The sequence below is a fragment of the Macaca fascicularis genome, chromosome 3, assembly GCF_037993035.2.
Source record: "Macaca fascicularis isolate 582-1 chromosome 3, T2T-MFA8v1.1".
Classification (NCBI taxonomy): domain Eukaryota; kingdom Metazoa; phylum Chordata; class Mammalia; order Primates; family Cercopithecidae; genus Macaca; species Macaca fascicularis.
The window spans coordinates 46,455,118-46,471,410 of record NC_088377.1 but is presented as its reverse complement, the minus strand read 5'-3'; the positions used below and the strand labels follow the sequence as shown (position 1 = coordinate 46,471,410).

The 16,293-nt window shown below is 47.7% G+C and overlaps 1 protein-coding gene across 7 annotated transcripts in view; it reads right to left on the bottom strand.

The window, feature by feature from the left end:
• The window catches only part of RSPH10B (radial spoke head 10 homolog B), a 44,612-nt gene that overhangs the window by 6,723 nt on the left and 21,596 nt on the right, over nucleotides 1-16,293 (bottom strand). For all 7 annotated transcript variants that reach the window (XR_012432209.1, XM_065541670.2, XM_065541671.2 and 4 more), the window contains 8 exons: nucleotides 15,467-15,656; nucleotides 12,325-12,439; nucleotides 11,163-11,242; nucleotides 10,576-10,724; nucleotides 5,665-5,772; nucleotides 4,722-4,865; nucleotides 1,460-1,588; nucleotides 148-241 (listed from right to left, as the gene is read on the bottom strand). Coding sequence is in view for 6 of the 7 variants with exons in the window: in XM_065541670.2 (XP_065397742.1) it covers nucleotides 148-241; nucleotides 1,460-1,588; nucleotides 4,722-4,865; nucleotides 5,665-5,772; nucleotides 10,576-10,724; nucleotides 11,163-11,242; nucleotides 12,325-12,439; nucleotides 15,467-15,656 (1,009 nt within the window). In the remaining variant the exon portion in view is untranslated. The remainder of the gene's footprint in view (nucleotides 1-147; nucleotides 242-1,459; nucleotides 1,589-4,721; nucleotides 4,866-5,664; nucleotides 5,773-10,575; nucleotides 10,725-11,162; nucleotides 11,243-12,324; nucleotides 12,440-15,466; nucleotides 15,657-16,293) is intronic.

Sequence of the window (16,293 nt, the reverse complement as noted above, 5' to 3'; positions counted from 1 at the left end):
AGTTCAAGACCAGCCTGGACAACATAGCGAGACTCTGCTTCTAAGAAAATAAAAATTTTAAAAAGATGGTTGTAAAACTGTCTAGACATTATATAATTCATAAGCAACAGTTTGTAAATATTAAGGTTCTATCATTAAAACACTCACCGCTCTCAGATGAAAAAAAGGTGACCCCTTTTCCAGTAGATTGAAAATTCATTTTGGAGACTCTTTCATCACTTAGAGACTTCTTGATCTTGGGCTTTTACGTTTTAAAAAAATCATGAAGCAAAATGTTACCTAATGGCTCTAATTACGTGTATGCCGTAACTCCCACATTTCCACCTCCAGCAGTCCTTGAACTCCAGTCTTGCCTCTGGCTGTGCTACTTGGGCCTCAATTCAGGTACCTTAAGCTTAACTTGTCCAAAATCAACCACTTAATTTTGCTCCCCAAACTCAGCCCCCTGCCTCCGTCTTCCACATCATCTTAAATGGCCACTCTATTCTTCCAATGCTCAGCCAAAACATTGTGGACTCATCTTTGCCTTCTCCTTCCCTCTCAACCCCCGCAGCCTTCAAAACACCTCAGACCTCAGCCCACCTTAGTCCCAGTCACCATCGCCTCCCACCGGGATGGTTCCAAGAGCTTCCACACTGGTTTCTCAACAGTGAAGCCACAGAGCCTCCTGACGCCTCTGCTCAGACGCTGTCCCATCCCATCCCACCTCACCCAGAATAAACGCCAGGGCCCCACCCTGGCCAGATGCCCTTCCTGTCACTTAGACCTCATAAGTGGGAAGAAGCAGCGCTTGCGGTAACCGTTGCTAATTCTGGAGTCAAACTGCCTGGGCACAAACCCCCGCTCCACGACTTACTGCTAATGCAGCTGTGGCCAAGTTATTTAACCTTCCTGGGCCTGGCTTCCCTCCTAGAGAGAATCGCAGTACCTGAAGGTCATCGGGACGCTGAGCTGGTCCCTGGGGACGGCTCGGCGCCAGGTAAACACCCAAAAACCCTATTAGCGCTGTTCACCTGCTGCCGTGTCCCCTCCTCCCTGCCGTGTCCCCTCCTCCCTGCCATGCCCCCTCCCCCCTGCCGTGCCCCTCCTCACTGCCGTGCCCCTCCTCCCGCCGTGCCCCCTCCCCCCCGCCGTGCCCCCTCCCCCTGCCGTGCCCCTCCCCCTGCCGTGCCCCCCTCCCCGCCGTGTCCCCTCCCCCCTGCCGTGTCCCCTCCCCCCTGTTGTGCCCCTCCCCTGCCATGTCCCCTCCCCCCTGCCGTGTCCCCTCCTCCCTGCCGTGTCCCCTCCGCACTGGAACGTAGTGTCCATGAGGGCGTGGGTTTCTGTTCGGTGCCAGGCCCTCAGTGCATGGAAAAGAGCTCTTCGCAGAGCAGGCACTCGGTCGCGGGTGGAAAAGAGCTCTTCGCAGAGCAGGCACTCGGTCGCGGGTGTCTCTACACGGTTAGTTGCCAAGACAAACCTCTGATTTCCTTATTTTGTTAACATCAGGCCAGAGCTCTAACTTGCTGGAAGATGACCTGGCACTGTCAGAGTGAGCAGCATCCGATTCGTGGCTCAGGACCGCGCTGGGACTCTTGCTTTGGGCGTCCTAAGCAAGAACAAACACACGCGTCAGAGGGCTTCTAGTTTCCACAGAGATCCACACAGGCACACACATGCGCGCACACACACATTATGTTAATGCGGTGTAACTGATTTACAATGAACTACACACGAAGTGTACCCTTGGATGTGTTTTCACATGTCTATACCTGTGAAACCATCGCCTCAGTCAAGACCCTGAACAGAATCAGGCACAGTGGCTCACGCCTGTAATCTCAGCTCTTTGGGAGGCCAAGGTGGGCGGATCACCTGAGCCCAGGAGTTTGAGACCAGCCTGGGCAACATAGTGAGACCCCATCTCTAAAAAAATAGATAACAGGCCAGACGTGTTGGCTCATGTCTGTAATCCCAGAAGTTTCAGAGAATGAGGCGGGTGGATCACTTGAGGCCAGGAGTGCGAGACCAGGCTGGCCAACACAGTGAAACCCTGTCTCTACTAAAAATACAAAGATTGGCCGGGTTTGGCAGTGCGCACCTGTAATCCCAGCTGCTTGGGAGGCTGAGGCAGGAGAATCACTTGAACCCAGGAGGCAGAGCCTTCAGTGAGTCAAGATTGTGCCACTGCACTCGAGCCTGGGCAACAGAGCAAGATTTTTGTCTCAAAACCACACACACACAAACCACCCACACACCCACACACACCCACACACACATCCACACCCACAAACACGCACACCCCACACACCCACACTACACACCCCCACACACACCCCACACTCACACACACCCCTACTCACACCCACACCGCCACACATTCCCACACCCACATACACCCACACAGTGAACTTTTAGGTACCCAGCCCGACGCCCGTCGTGGACGTGAAGGCTCCTCCACGCTGGCGACCGGGAATGCAAACTACTCCCAGCCCTGTGTGAGTGCTTGAGCTTCCTCCCCTTCTTCCCGGCGGCCCTTCCCTTAGGTCCCAGCTGTTCCCTCACACGCGCGCGCACTCAGCTGACGGCTCAAGGACAGCCTTCTGCCCGTCTCTGGAGCTTGCTGTCCCTCTGCACAGCACACTTTCCTCTGTGGGACAAAATTCTATCTCTGCCTCCCCACGACCGGAGTGTGCGAAGCTACCGTGAGCTGAGCAAGAAGGATCAGCTTTAGTAAGTTTGAAGCTGAGCCTCTATGATCTCTAAATCACTCTCCCAAACTGTTGGTCAAAAGGGAGCAGTGATTGCCTTGGAGCATGACATGAACGTTCAGGTTCCAGTGTACTTTGAGTAGAGACGGGGTTTCACCACGGTTGGCCAGGCTGGTCTCGAATTCCTGACCTCAAGTGATCCGCCCACCTTGACCTCCCAAAGTGCTGAGATTACACGCGTGAGCCACCGCGCCTGGCCGGGGTGTCCATCCTTGTGAGCAAGCCCTGGGGACCTGTTTAGCATCCCACGCACACTCAGGAACTGTTCCCCGACAGATCTGCTCTTAAGCAGGCCGTCCACTGTTAGAAACACCAGATCCATGTAACACAACATCTCCTAGTAAAATATCTCTGATTTCCTTTTGAGACGGAGTCTCGCTCTGTCGTCCAGGCTGGAGTGCAGTGGCGCGATCTTGGCTCACTGCAAGCTCCACCTCTCAGGTTCACGCCATTCTGCTTCGGCCTCCTGAGTAGCTGGGACTATAGTCACCTGCCACAATGCCCGGTTAATTTTGTGTGTGTGTGTGTGTGTGTGTGTGTGTGTGTGTGTGTGTGTGTGTATTTTATATATATATATATATATATATATATTTTTTTTTTTTTTTTTTTTTTAATTAGAGACTGAGTTTCACCATGTTAGCCAGGATGGTCTCGATCTCCTGACCTCATGATCTGCTGGCCTCAGCATCCCAAAGTGCTGTGATTACAGGCGTGAGCCACCACGCCCGGCCAATACCTCTGATTTTCTCATGTGTGGTCTAGTGGCCCACTCAGCATGTCGGTATGCACTGTGACCTTCATTATGAAATCTGCTGTGGCTAGGAGTCCACTTTCTGGGTCACGGCCAGGAAACTCATTTTCCCAAACTTAAAAAAAATCTATACACACTTCCAAAATGTGAAAAAGACATGACATGTTGGCCGTGCACGGTGGCTCATACCAGTAATCCCAGCACTTTGGGACGCTGAGGCAGGAGGAACACTTGAGCTCAGGAGTTTGAGACCAGCCTGGGCAACATGGCAAAACCCCATCTCTACAAAAAAAGTACAAAAAGGCCAGGCACAGTGGCTCAGGCCTGTAATCCTAGCACTTTGGGAGGCCGAGGCAGGTGGATCAACTGAGGTCAGGAGTTCGAGACCAGCCTGGTCAACATGGCAAAACCCCGTCTCTACTAAAATACAAAAAATTAGCCAGGTGAGGTGGCACATGCCTGTAATCCTGGCTACTTGGGAGGCTGAGGCATGAGAATCATTTGAATCCAGGAGGCAGAGGTGGCAGTGACCTGAGATTGTGCCATTGCACTCCAGCCTGGGCAACAGAGTGAGACTCTATCTCAAAAAAAAAAAAAAAAATTAGCTGGGTGTGGTGGTACAAGCCTGTAGTCCTGGCTACTCAGAAGGCTAAGGTGGGAGGAGCGCGTGAGCTCAGGGGGTCAAGGCTGCCGTGAGCCGTGACTGCACCACTGCACTCAAGCCTGGATGACAGAGGGAATCCCTGTCTCAAAATACATAAAACAAAATTTCAAAAGGAAAAAGGAAAGACTCCTTAAATTACTTTCTGGAAGGGTTAGTAAAACCAAGATAGTTTTGATGATGGTTTAACCATTCCAGAATAAAGTCATTCCTTGCTCTATCTTTTTTTTGAGATGGAGTCTCGCTCTGTCACCCAGGCTGGAGTACAGTGGTGCGATCTCAGCTCACTGCAAGCTCCGCCTCCCGGGTTCACGCCATTCTCCTGCCTCAGCCTCCCGAGAAGCTAGGACTACAGGCGCCCGCCACCACGCCTGGCTAATTTTTTTGTATTTTTAGTAGAGACAGGGTTTCACCGTGTTAGCCAGGATGGTCTCGATCTCCTGACCTCGTGATCTGCCCGCCTCGGCCTCCCAAAGTGCTGGGATTACAGGCGTGAGCCACCGCGCCCGGCCCTCCTTGCTCTGTAATTCTAAGATTACCTAATTCTAAGACATTGTGTTACCTGATTTAGTATTGTATAAATAGTTTCCTGTTTATTTCCAGATACATCATCAGTTGGAACATTCGCATAGGATTTAGTCATTTGGTCAGTAACACAGATGAATGCAAAGCTTAAGAGAGCTTCAAAGAATTCCAGGAAAACCAGCTGAAATAAAAGAAAACACAGAGTTTCCATCATTCGGACACACCTGGAGACAGAGCATTGATAGACTGGCGTTCATTATTTCCTGACATCTGAATACGCACACGTTTGCACACAGACATGCAGACACGTGCACACAGACACACAATGCACAGACACGCACACACACACACACATATATTCTGTACTTGTGTTCAGACTGCTTTCAATCAAATCTTGGTTCTTCGACTGGTCACAGTGGCTCACATCTGTAATCTCAGCATGTTAGGAGGCTGAGGCAGGAGGATCGTTTGAGCCCAGGAGTTTGAGATCAGCCTGGGCAACACAGTGAGACCCATTCTGTACAAAAAATTGTTTTTAAAAAATCAGCTCAAGGCCGGGTGTGGTGGCTTACGCCTGTAATCCCAGCACTTTGGGAGGCCAAGGCAGGCGGATCACGAGGTCGGGAAATCGAGACCACCCTGGCTAACATGGTGAAACTCCATCTCTACTAAAAAAATACAAAAAAAAAAAAAAAAAAAAAAATTAGCCAGGAGTGGTGGCGGCGCCTGTAGTCCCAGCTACTCGGGAGGCTGAGGCAGGAGAATGGTGTGAACCCAGGAGGCAGAGCTTGCAGTGCACCGAGATTACGCCACTGCACTCCAGCCTGGGAGACAGAGCAAGACTCCGTCTCAAAAAAAAAAGTGTCAACGAAAAGGCTAATGAAAAAAAGAAAAAAAATCTTGGTTCTTTGTTATTGGTATCCATGGCAAAACCAACGCCTGAATTGGATCTGTACCGTTTGTGACAGCTCTTTACAAACCTCGGGTTCAAAGTTGCTGTCAGTTCCATCATATATGAAAGGATTATCCTCTGCTATGACCTCCATAAATATAGCTGCTGTTAATTCTTTATTTATCATTTTAAAGTCCTATAAAAAAGAAAATCAAACCATAACTGCCTATAAATTGTAAACAGCTACATATTTTAATGTCAATTTATGTCAATACAATAATTAAGAAAGTGTACCAGAAATTAATATCTTTTTTCTTTTTTTTGAGAGACGGAATCACTCTGTCGCCCAGGCTGCTGTGCAGTGGTGCAATCTCAGCTCACTGCAACCTCCACCTCCTGGGTTCAAGTGATTCTCCTGCCTCAGCCTCCCAAGTAGCTGGGACTACAGGCGCCCACCACCACGTCCAGCTAATTTTTGTATTTTTTAGTAGAGATAGGGTTTCACTATAGGTTGACCAAGCTGGTCTCAAACTCCTGACCTCAAGTGATCCACCTCCCTCGGCCTCCCAAAGGGCTGGGATTACAGGCGTGAGACATTGCGCCCAGCCATAAATTAATATCTTAAAGACTGATAATTTTGAAAAGCATTCTGGATTAACATTGGTATGTACGGCCAGGCATGGTGGCTCACACCTGTAATCCCAGAACCTTGTGAGGCTGAGGTGGGAGGATCACTTGAGCCCAGGCATTGGGGATCAGCCTGGGCAACATAACAAGACCCTGTCTCTACAAAAATTAAAAATGTAGGCCGAGCATGGTGGTGCATGCCTGCAGTCCCAGCCACTCAGGAGGCTGAGGTGGGAGGATCACTGAAGTCCAGGAGTTTGAGGTAACAGTGAACTGTGATCACAACACTGCACTCCAGCCAGGGTGACAGAGCAAGACCCTGACACACACACACACACACACACACACACACACACACACCTCTCTCTATCCCTTCTCTAGCACCTCCAAAATAACAGTAAAGTATTTTTTGGCATCAGAACAAGACATAGAACATGGGAGAACAGAACACGGTCCAGGTGTGAAATATGAACACAATGCTGTAGGCTGAAAAGCACCTGGGGAAACAACGTACTGCACAACAAAACTGGTTTTACCACAGAGTAATTGACATGAAGAAGAGTTACGCTCTTCGCATTGGTTAAAGTCACAGTTTCCAAGAACCTATCAATAATGTTAAGTGGGACCGGGCTCACACCTGTAATCCCAGCACTTTGGGAGGCCGAGGCAGGCGGATCAGGAGGTAGAGTCCGAGACCATCCTGGCCAACATGGGGAAACCCCATCTCTACTAAAAATACAAAAACATTAGCTAGACATGGTGACGGGTGCCTGTAGTCCCAGCTAGTCGGGAAGCTGAGGCAGGGGAATCACGTGAGCCCAGGAGGTGGAGGTTGCAGTGAGCTGAGATCGCGCCACTGCACTCCAGCCTGGGTGACAGAGTGAGACTCCGTCTCAAAATCATGATAATAATAATGTTAAGTGAGGACTTAACGTACTCAAATGTTCAGGTTTCAATATTTTTTTTAAAATCACTCATATCGATCAGCCTGGGCAACATGGTGAAACCCTATCTCTACTAAAGATACAAAAGTTAGCCTGGTGTGGTGGCAGGCGCCTATAATCCCAGCTAGTCGGGAGGCTGAGGCAGGGAATCACATGAGCCCGGGAGGCGGAGGTTGCGGTGAGTTGAGATTGCACCACTGCATTCCAGCCTGGCGACAGAGTAAGACTCTGTCTCAAAAAAATAAAATAAAATAAAAAATTTAAAAAAAAAGTTAAGTGAGGACTTACTGTACTCAAATGTTCAGGTTTCAATATTTTTTAAAAAATCACTCATACCAACCAGCCTGGGCAACATGGTGAAACTCCGTCTCTACTAAAAATATAAAAATTAGCCTGGCATGGTGGTGGGCACCTGTAATCCCAGCTACTTGGGAGGCTGAGGCAGGAGAATCGCTTGAACCAGGAGGCAGAGGTTGCAGTGAGCCGAGATCATGCTACTGCAGTCCAGTCTGGGAGACAGAGCAAGACTCCGCCTCCAAAAAAAAGAAAACAACAACAACAACAACAACAAAACCACTCATACCAAGAACCAGGAAGATCTCAAACTGAATGAAAAAAGAGAGTCCACAGATGCCATCGCCAAGACGACAGGGATGTTACAATTGACGGACAGAGACTGTAAGACAGTCTTCACAAAAACGCTTCAATGAGGCTGGGTGCGGCGGCTCATGCCTCTAATCCTAGCACTGTGGGAGGCCGAGATGGGTGGATCACCTGAGCTCAGGAGTTTGAGACCAGCCTGGGCAACATGGTGAAATTCTGTCTCTATTAGCTGGGCGTGGCGGCGTGCACCTGTAATCCCAGCTACTCGGGAGGCTGAGGCAGAAGAATCACTTCAACCTGGTAGGTGGAGGTTGCAGTGAGCCCAGATCATGTCGCTGCACTCCAGCCTGAGCAACAGAGCAAGACTCTGTCAAAAAAAAAAAAAAAAAATTATTCAATGGGCAATTGCAAACATGCTTGAAACAAACGAAAAACTGAAAAGGGCCAGGTGTACTGGCTCACTCCTGTAATCCCAGCACTTCAGGAAGCCGAGGCAACAGGACTGCTTGAGCCCAGGAGTTCAAGATCAGCCTGGGCAACATGGCAATAACACGTCTGTACAAAAAATAGAAAAATTAGCTGGGTATGTTGGCACACATGTAGTCCCAGCTACTCAGGAGGCTGAGGTGGGAGGATCGCTTGAACCCAGGAGGTCGAGGCTGCTGGGAGCCAAGATCGCACCACTGCACTCCAGCCTGGGTGACAGAGCGAGACCCTCACTCAAAACAACAAACTATTTTCCCACAGTTACACACTAGGTTACCATCCATTTTTCTTATGTATACGACGTTACGAAATTTGTAAAAACTCCTTAGCATTAGTATTCGATTCTGTTTAATCATTTGTATTCCCACAAGTACAAATTAAAAGTATCATGGAACAGGCCAGGCACAGTGGCTCACGCCTGTAATCCCAGCACTTTGGGAGACCGACACGGGCAGATCACGAGGTCAAGAGATCAAGACCATCCTTGCTAACACGGTGAAACCCCGTCTCTACTAAAAACACAAAAATCAGCTTAGTATGGTCATGCACGCCTGTAGTCCCAGCTACTTGGGAGGCTGAGGCAGGAGAATTGCTTGAACCCAGGAAGCAGAGGTTGCAGTGAGCCGAGATCGCACCACTGCACTCCAGCCTGGCGAAAGAGCGAGACTCTGTCTTAAAAAAAGAAAAAAAAGGTATCATGGAACAAAAACAACCAATAGTATGAGAACATTGTATAAATAAGATGTCACTATTTTCCCAAGTAATAACTTTTGAAAATTCCATTTTCAATAAACTATAATTGTTTTAAATGACATTCATCCTCCCCACTTCCTTTTTTTTTTTTTTTTTTTTTTTTTTTTTTGAGACAGTTTTGCTCTTGTTGCCTAGACTGGAGTGCAGTGGCACGATTTCAGCTCATTGCAACCTCTGCCTCCCGGGTTCAAGCAATTCTCCTGCCTCAGCCTCCCAAGTAGCGGGGATTACAGGCTCCCGCCACCACACCTGGCTAATTTTTTTTGTATTTTTAGTAGAAACAGGGTTTCACAGTGTTGGCCAGGCTGGTCTCAAACTCCTGACCTCAGGTGATCCACCCGCCTCAGCCTTCCAAAGTCCTTCCTTTGCAAAAAGATTTCAGTTGGCTTTATTGCTGTTCTAGGATCAGGCAACATGTTGGTCCATCAAAAAGAGTAAGGTGTTCCTCCATTTTCCTTTTTTGTTTATTGGGGGATTTTTTTGGGACAGGGCCTCCCTCTGTCAACCAGGCTGGAGTGCAGTGGCATGATCACAGCTTACTACAGCCTCCCAAGTAGCTGGGACTACAGGTGTGCACTACCACGCCCGGCTATGTTTTTTTAATTTTTTGTAGAGAGGGGGATCTCACTGTTTTGCCCAGGCTGGTCTTGAATTCCTAAGCTCAGGTCACCCTCCTGCCTCAGTCTCCCGAAGTGCTGGAATTACAGGCATGCAGCACCGCGCTCGGCCCCATCTTCCTTTAAATGACCGGATCTGCGTGAATAAACATACCGTAGGCCAGTCAGGCACGGTGGCTCACGCCTGCAATCCCGGCACTTAGGGAGGCCAAGGCAGGTGCATCACCTGAGGTCAGGAGTTCGAGACCAGCCTGGGCAACATGGTGAAAACCTGTCTCTACTAAAAATACAAAAATTAGCCGGGCATGATGGTAGGCACCTGTAATCCCAGCTACTTAGGAGGCTGAGGCAGAAGAATTGCTTGAGCCCAGGAGGTGGAGGTTGCAGTGAGCTAAGATCGCCTCATTGCACTCCAGCCTGGGTGACAAGAGCAAAACTCCATCTCAAAAAAAATAAAATTATATATATATATATAAAATATATTAGTGTATATATATAAAATATATACATATTTATTTTAAGACAATGGCCAGTGTATATATATAAAATATATATATATATATTTATTTTAAGACAATGGTCAATGGTATATATAAATATATATGGCCAAGCTGGTCTTGAACTCCTTGACCACAGGTGATCCACCTGCCTCGGCCTCTCAAAGGCTGGGATTGCAGCATAAAAAAAAATATATATATATATATGCACCATGGGGCATTGTTATAGGCCATAGGCCATTGTCGTGCCCTAATCTGTGAGTACATTGGGCAGGTGACGGCTGTTTCTGTTCCTTCCACGACCACAGACCACTGTTCTGCCAAGAGACTCCGTAAACATTCAATGGTTCTGAAAATCCAGCCCAGATCTTCACCTGATTATTTGCATATCATAGCTGGAATATCTTGCCTCTCTTTAATTAAAATCAAAGTGCCTGTAAATAGAAAGCCAGTATTGAACTTAGGTGGTTACTTTCAGCATCCAGAGGAAGTGTCTCATCTTCATCGTAGGCTCGTGGGGAGGCGCTGCGTGGGGTCTGCAGTAAGCTAGATAAATCTCCCAGCACTTATTCATGTAATTCATAGAGTAGAGCGTCCGCTGTTGCTCACGGAATAAATTGCCTAAAAATACAATGTTCGAAAAATGATTACAGATTTATATTTTGAGAAAAAAAATAGCGGTAAATACAATCCTATTGTTTTTGTTTTTTTCCGAGACAGAGTCTTGCTGTTGCTCAGGCTGCAGTGCTGTGGCACGATCTTGGCTCACTGCAACCTCCGCCCGCCAGGCTCAAGCGATTCTCCTGCCTCAGCCTCCCGAGTAGCTGGGATTACAGGCATGGACCACCACGCCCGGCTAATTTTTTGTGTTTTTAGTAGAGACAGGGTTTTGCCATGTTGGCCAGGCTGGTCTTGAACTCCTTGACCTCAGGTGGTCCGCCCGCCTCGGCCTCCCAAACTGCTGGGATTGCAAGAGTGAACCACTGCGCCCAGCCCAGATTTATATTTTGAGAAAAAAAAATGGGGCAGTAAATAGAATCCTGTTGGTTTTGTATTTACCTTTTATCTGGCAGGCATTTGGATGAATGTTCTCAGTCATCAGTTTTGTAAAACACAAGAAAAGCGATGGGCTTCTCTTTCTGTGATAACGATCAAAAGATACGATAATTACTTCTCTAAAAGAGGGAAATTCCCTTCTCCTTGAGCACAGGCTAGACTTAATACTTTGCTTCTAATGTATAGAGTATAGAAAGGGAAGGCTGGAGTCAGTGGCTCACACCTGTAATCCCAGCATTTTGGGAGGCCAAGGCAGGCGAATCACTCGAGGTCAGGAGTTCAAGACCAGCCTGGCCAACATGGTGAAACCCCATCTCCACTAAAAATACAAAAAATTAGCTGGGCTTGGTGGCAGACACCTGTAATCCCAGCTATTTGGGAGGCTGAGGCAGGAGAATCACTGGAACCCGGGAGGTGGAGGTTGCAGTGAGCCGAGATTGCGCCACTGCACTCCAGCCTGGGTGACAGAGCAAGACTCCATCTCAAAAAAATAAATACATAAATAAAAGTTTTTTTGAAAAAAGATATAAAACCACTTTTGCTGTAAGAAAGACAAGAAATTCTGACATAAGAAAGAAGAGTTGGTTGTGACTATTTGTTTCTGCATTAAAAACCCCAAGAGACATTTGCAGTATTGAACAGATTCAAATATGAAGGGTTTTCAAAGTTTTGATCAAGTATCTCATGGCTTTGCGGTTAATATTTGTGGAAAGGTTGTGTTCTGAGTCCTTCATTTCAAGGGTATGTTAAAAAAAAAAAAAAAGAGACTGCTGAGGCTGGGCACAGTGGCTCACGTCTGTAATCTCAGCACTTTGAGAGGCTGAGGCAGGTGGATCGCCTGAGGTGAGGAGTTCGAAACCAGCCTGGCCAACATGGTGAAACCCCATCTCTACTAAAAATACAACAACAAAAACATTAGCCAGGCATGGTGGCACACTCCTGTCATCCCAGCTACCCAGGAGCCTGAGGCAGAAGAATTGCTTGAACCTGGGAGACAGAGGTTGCAGTGAGCCATGATTGTGCCATTGCATTCCAGCCTGGGCAACAGAGCAAGACTCTGTCTCCAAAAAAATTAAAATGACTGCTGAAGAAAAGAAGGCATTATGACAATAGTACAACTTAGCTGTGCTCCGTCCCCCAATGAGGGTCCAGAAATAGTACTTACTGGAATTCTTCGTGATAAATGTGGTACGCCAAACGCAGGAGGTGATTCAAAAATGTTCTCAGAAGTATTGTTGTAAATGGAGAATGAATTTCTTCAACTGGTATGTCATTGTTGGCTAAAATAAGAAAATTGGAGAGGATGTCTGATATTTGCTAGAAGCTTCCATTTTATTTGTTCCTGGTATACAATTTGAGGAACTGAATATGAGAGAGTACTTATTTCAAAATGCTCTGAACATGTATAAGCATCCAACTAAAAATTTAAAACTCCATAAAAGCCAGGCACAGTGGCTCACGCCTGTAATCCCAGTACTTTGGGAAGCTGAAGCAGGCAAATTGCCTGAAGTCAGGAGTTTAAGACCAGCCTGGGCAACATGGTGAAACCCTGTCTCTACCAAAAATACAAAAAATTAGCCAGGTGTGGTGGTGTGCACCTGTAATCCCAGCTACTCGGGAGACTGAGGCAGAAGAATTGCTGGAACCCAGTAGGCAGGACTTACAGTGAGCCAAGATTGAGTCACTGTACTCCAGCCCGGGCAACAGAGCGAGACTTCGTCTAAAAAAAAAAAAAAAAAATCAACCTGGTTCCTTTACAAGATGAGGTATCTTGTCCCAATGTTTTCCAGAGTAGTCTGAGACACAATCTGATGAATGCTGCTAATTCTAAATGGATTTTAAGTATGTTTCAAACACTAAACTTTGACGTAAATGGGCATTTTTTCTAATACTTTATTTTTCAAGTGGATAATTTGAAGCTTGCAGCTCTGCCTCCCAGAATTTGGCTGAAAGAAGTCAAACTTCCAAAGTTGTTAAAATTTATCACATCAATTTCCTAATTTGAAATCAAGACCAATCCTAAGACTACTTAGGGCCTTTTCTAGACTCTTCCAAGCCATTGCTGATTCTCCCCATTTCTTTTTCTTTTTTTTTTTTTTGAGAACAGAGTCTCACTCTGTTTCCCAGGCCTGAGTGCAGTGGCGCGATCTCGGCTCACTGCAACCTCCGCCTTGCGAGTTCAAGCGATTCTTCTGCCTCAGCCTCCCGAGTAGCTGGGACTACAGGCATGTACCACCACACCCGGCTAATTTTTTGTACTTTTAGTACGGGTTTCACCGTGTTAGCCAGGATGGTCTCGAACTCCTGACCTCATGGTCTGCCCACTTCAGCCTCCCAAAGTGCTGATTACAGGCGTAAGCCACTGCGCCCAGCCTTTTCTTTTTTTTTTTTTTGGTTGTTGAGACAATCTCACTCTGTCACCGAGGATGGAAATCTTGGCTCATTGCAACCTCCACCTCCTAGGCTCAAGCGATTCTACTCCTGCCTCAGCCTCCCACTAAGTAGCTGGGAATACAGGCATGAACCACCACACCTGGCTAATTTTTGTGTTTTTAGTAGAGATGGAGTTTCACCACATTGGCCAGGCTGGTCTCAAACTCCTGGACTCAAGTGATCCACCTCGGCCTTCCAAAGAGCTGGGATTACAGGTGTGCGCCGTGAGGCCTGGCTGTCTCCCCATTTCTGACCTGACAAGTCAGTGCTTTTTCACTGTAGATTGGTGGTCGTGGGGAGAGAGGGAGGCAAACTTTCTGTAAAGGGCCGGAGAGTAAGTATTTTAGGCTTGGTGGACCAGACAGTCTACACCACAACCCCTCCGCGGTGGTGCTTTGGGGTAAAGCAGCCACAAACATGTGAGCAAATGGGCATGTCTGTGTTCCAGTACAGCATGATTTAGGGGAACCGGGGCGGACTGGATTTCACCCTGGGACCATGCATGGCTGGCCTTGCTTTTGTAGGTGACCTCGTACTGTTGCCGTTACGTCATGAGACTGTCTCTTCAAGTACCTTGTAATCACGGGGGGAACAAGACCACGTGCTGATTACTGGAACACTCTTCTCCCAACCTGGGCCTTCACCACTCCCTCCGCATTTCCAACTGCTTTCCAGGTGACACTGTCATACTGTCCTTTAAACCAGCGGTCCCCAGCCTTTTTGGCACCAGGGACCGATTTCGTGGAAGACAATTTTTCCATGAATGGTGGGAAGGGGTGGGGGGACTACTGGTTTCAGGATGATTCAAGCGCATTCGAATTACTGCACACTTTATTTCGATTACGATGACACTGTAATACATAATGAAACAATTCTACAACTCACCATCATATAGACTCAGTGGGAGCCTGAGCTTGTTTTCCTACAACTAGGGGTGACGGGAGACAGCGACAGATCATCAGGCACTAGATTCTCCTAAGGAGCGTGAACCTCCATCCCTCGCGTGCCAGTTCACAGGAGGATTTGCGCTCCTGTGAGAATCTTAACGCCCTGCTGATCTGCAGGAGGTAATGCCAGCGATGGGGAATGGCTGTAAAAACAGATGAAGGTAGGCCAGGCGCGGTGGCTCATGCTTGTAATCCCAGCACTTTTGGAGGCCGAGGCGGGCAGATCATCTGAGGTCAGGAGTTTGAGACCAGCCTAACCAACATGGAAAAACTCCATTTCTACTAAAAAACACAAAAATTAGCTGGGCATGGTGGCACATGCCTGTAATCCCGGCTACTATGGAGGCTGAGGCAGGAGATCACTTGAACCCAGGAGGCGGAGGTTGTGGTGAGCCAAGATCCTGCCACTGCACCCCAGCCTGGGCAACAAGAATGAAACTCTGTCTCAAAACAAAAGAAAACAAAAAAAACAGATGAAGGTTCACTTGCTTGCCCACGGCTCACCTTCCACTGTGCACAGTTTCCTAACAGGCCACGGACCAGTACTGATCCATGGCCTGGGGGTTGGGGACCCCTGCCTTTTGTGTGTGTGTGTGTGTGATGGAGTCTTGCCCTGTCGCCCAGGCTGGAGTGAAATGTCGTGATCTTGGCTCACTGCAACCTCTGCCTCCTGGGTCCAAGCGATCCTCCCACCTCAGCCTCCTAAATGGCTGGGATTACAGGCATGCACCACCATGCCTGGACAATTTTTTGTATCTTTTAGTAGAGATGGGGTTTCACCACGTTGGTCAGGCTGGTCTCGAACTCCTGACCTTGTGATCCGCCTGCCTTGGCCTCCCAAAGTGCTGGGATTACAGGCATGAGCCGCTGCACCCAGCCTGCACCCCTGCTTTAAACCAAAAGTTGTGAAGGATCTGGAATACTCACCACTTAATATCCTGTCCATATCAGCAAGAGTTAGTCTGTGGTGATGAAATTTGCAATCTTTTAGAAATCTCCAGAAGTGAAGCTTTGTCATCAGAAAGGTATTATCCAGAGAGTGGTCGCATCCCAGGCTGCTATAAAAGCTGTAGATTCTTCTTAATTCTGTAATATTTCTTAACACAGCATATTCTACCTGAAAGGAAGAAAGTCATGCGTGGATTAAGAACAAAAGACGGCCAGGCACGGTGGCTCACGCCTATAATCCCAGCACTTTGGGAGGCCGAGGCAGATCACCTGAGGTCAGGAGTTCCAGACCAGCCTGGCCAACATGGTGAAACCCCATCTCTACCAAAAATACAAAATTAGCCGGGCATGGTGGCGGGCACCTATAACACCAGCTACTCAGGAGGCTGAGTCAGGAGAATTGCTTGAACCCGGGAGGAGGAGGTTGCAGTGAGCCAAGATCACATCACTGCACTCCAGCCTGGGCATCAAGAGTGAGACTCTGTCTCAAAATAAATAAATAAAATTTAAAAATTATAAAAAGAACAGCCAGGCACGGTGGCTCACACTTGTAATCTCAGCACTTTGGGAGGCTGAGGCAGGCGGATCACGAGGTCAGGAGATCGAGACCATCCTGGCTAACAGGGTGAAATCCCGTTTCCACTAAAAATACAAAAAATTAGCGGGCGAGCAAGACTCTGTCTCAAAAAAAAAAAAAAAAAAATTAAAAAAGAACAAAAGACACAACACCTGTGTCCTACATTAAATGCGATAATACAAGTAAAGTAATGGCATTTAGCTCTTTCCACTGTAAGGACTTAAGAAGT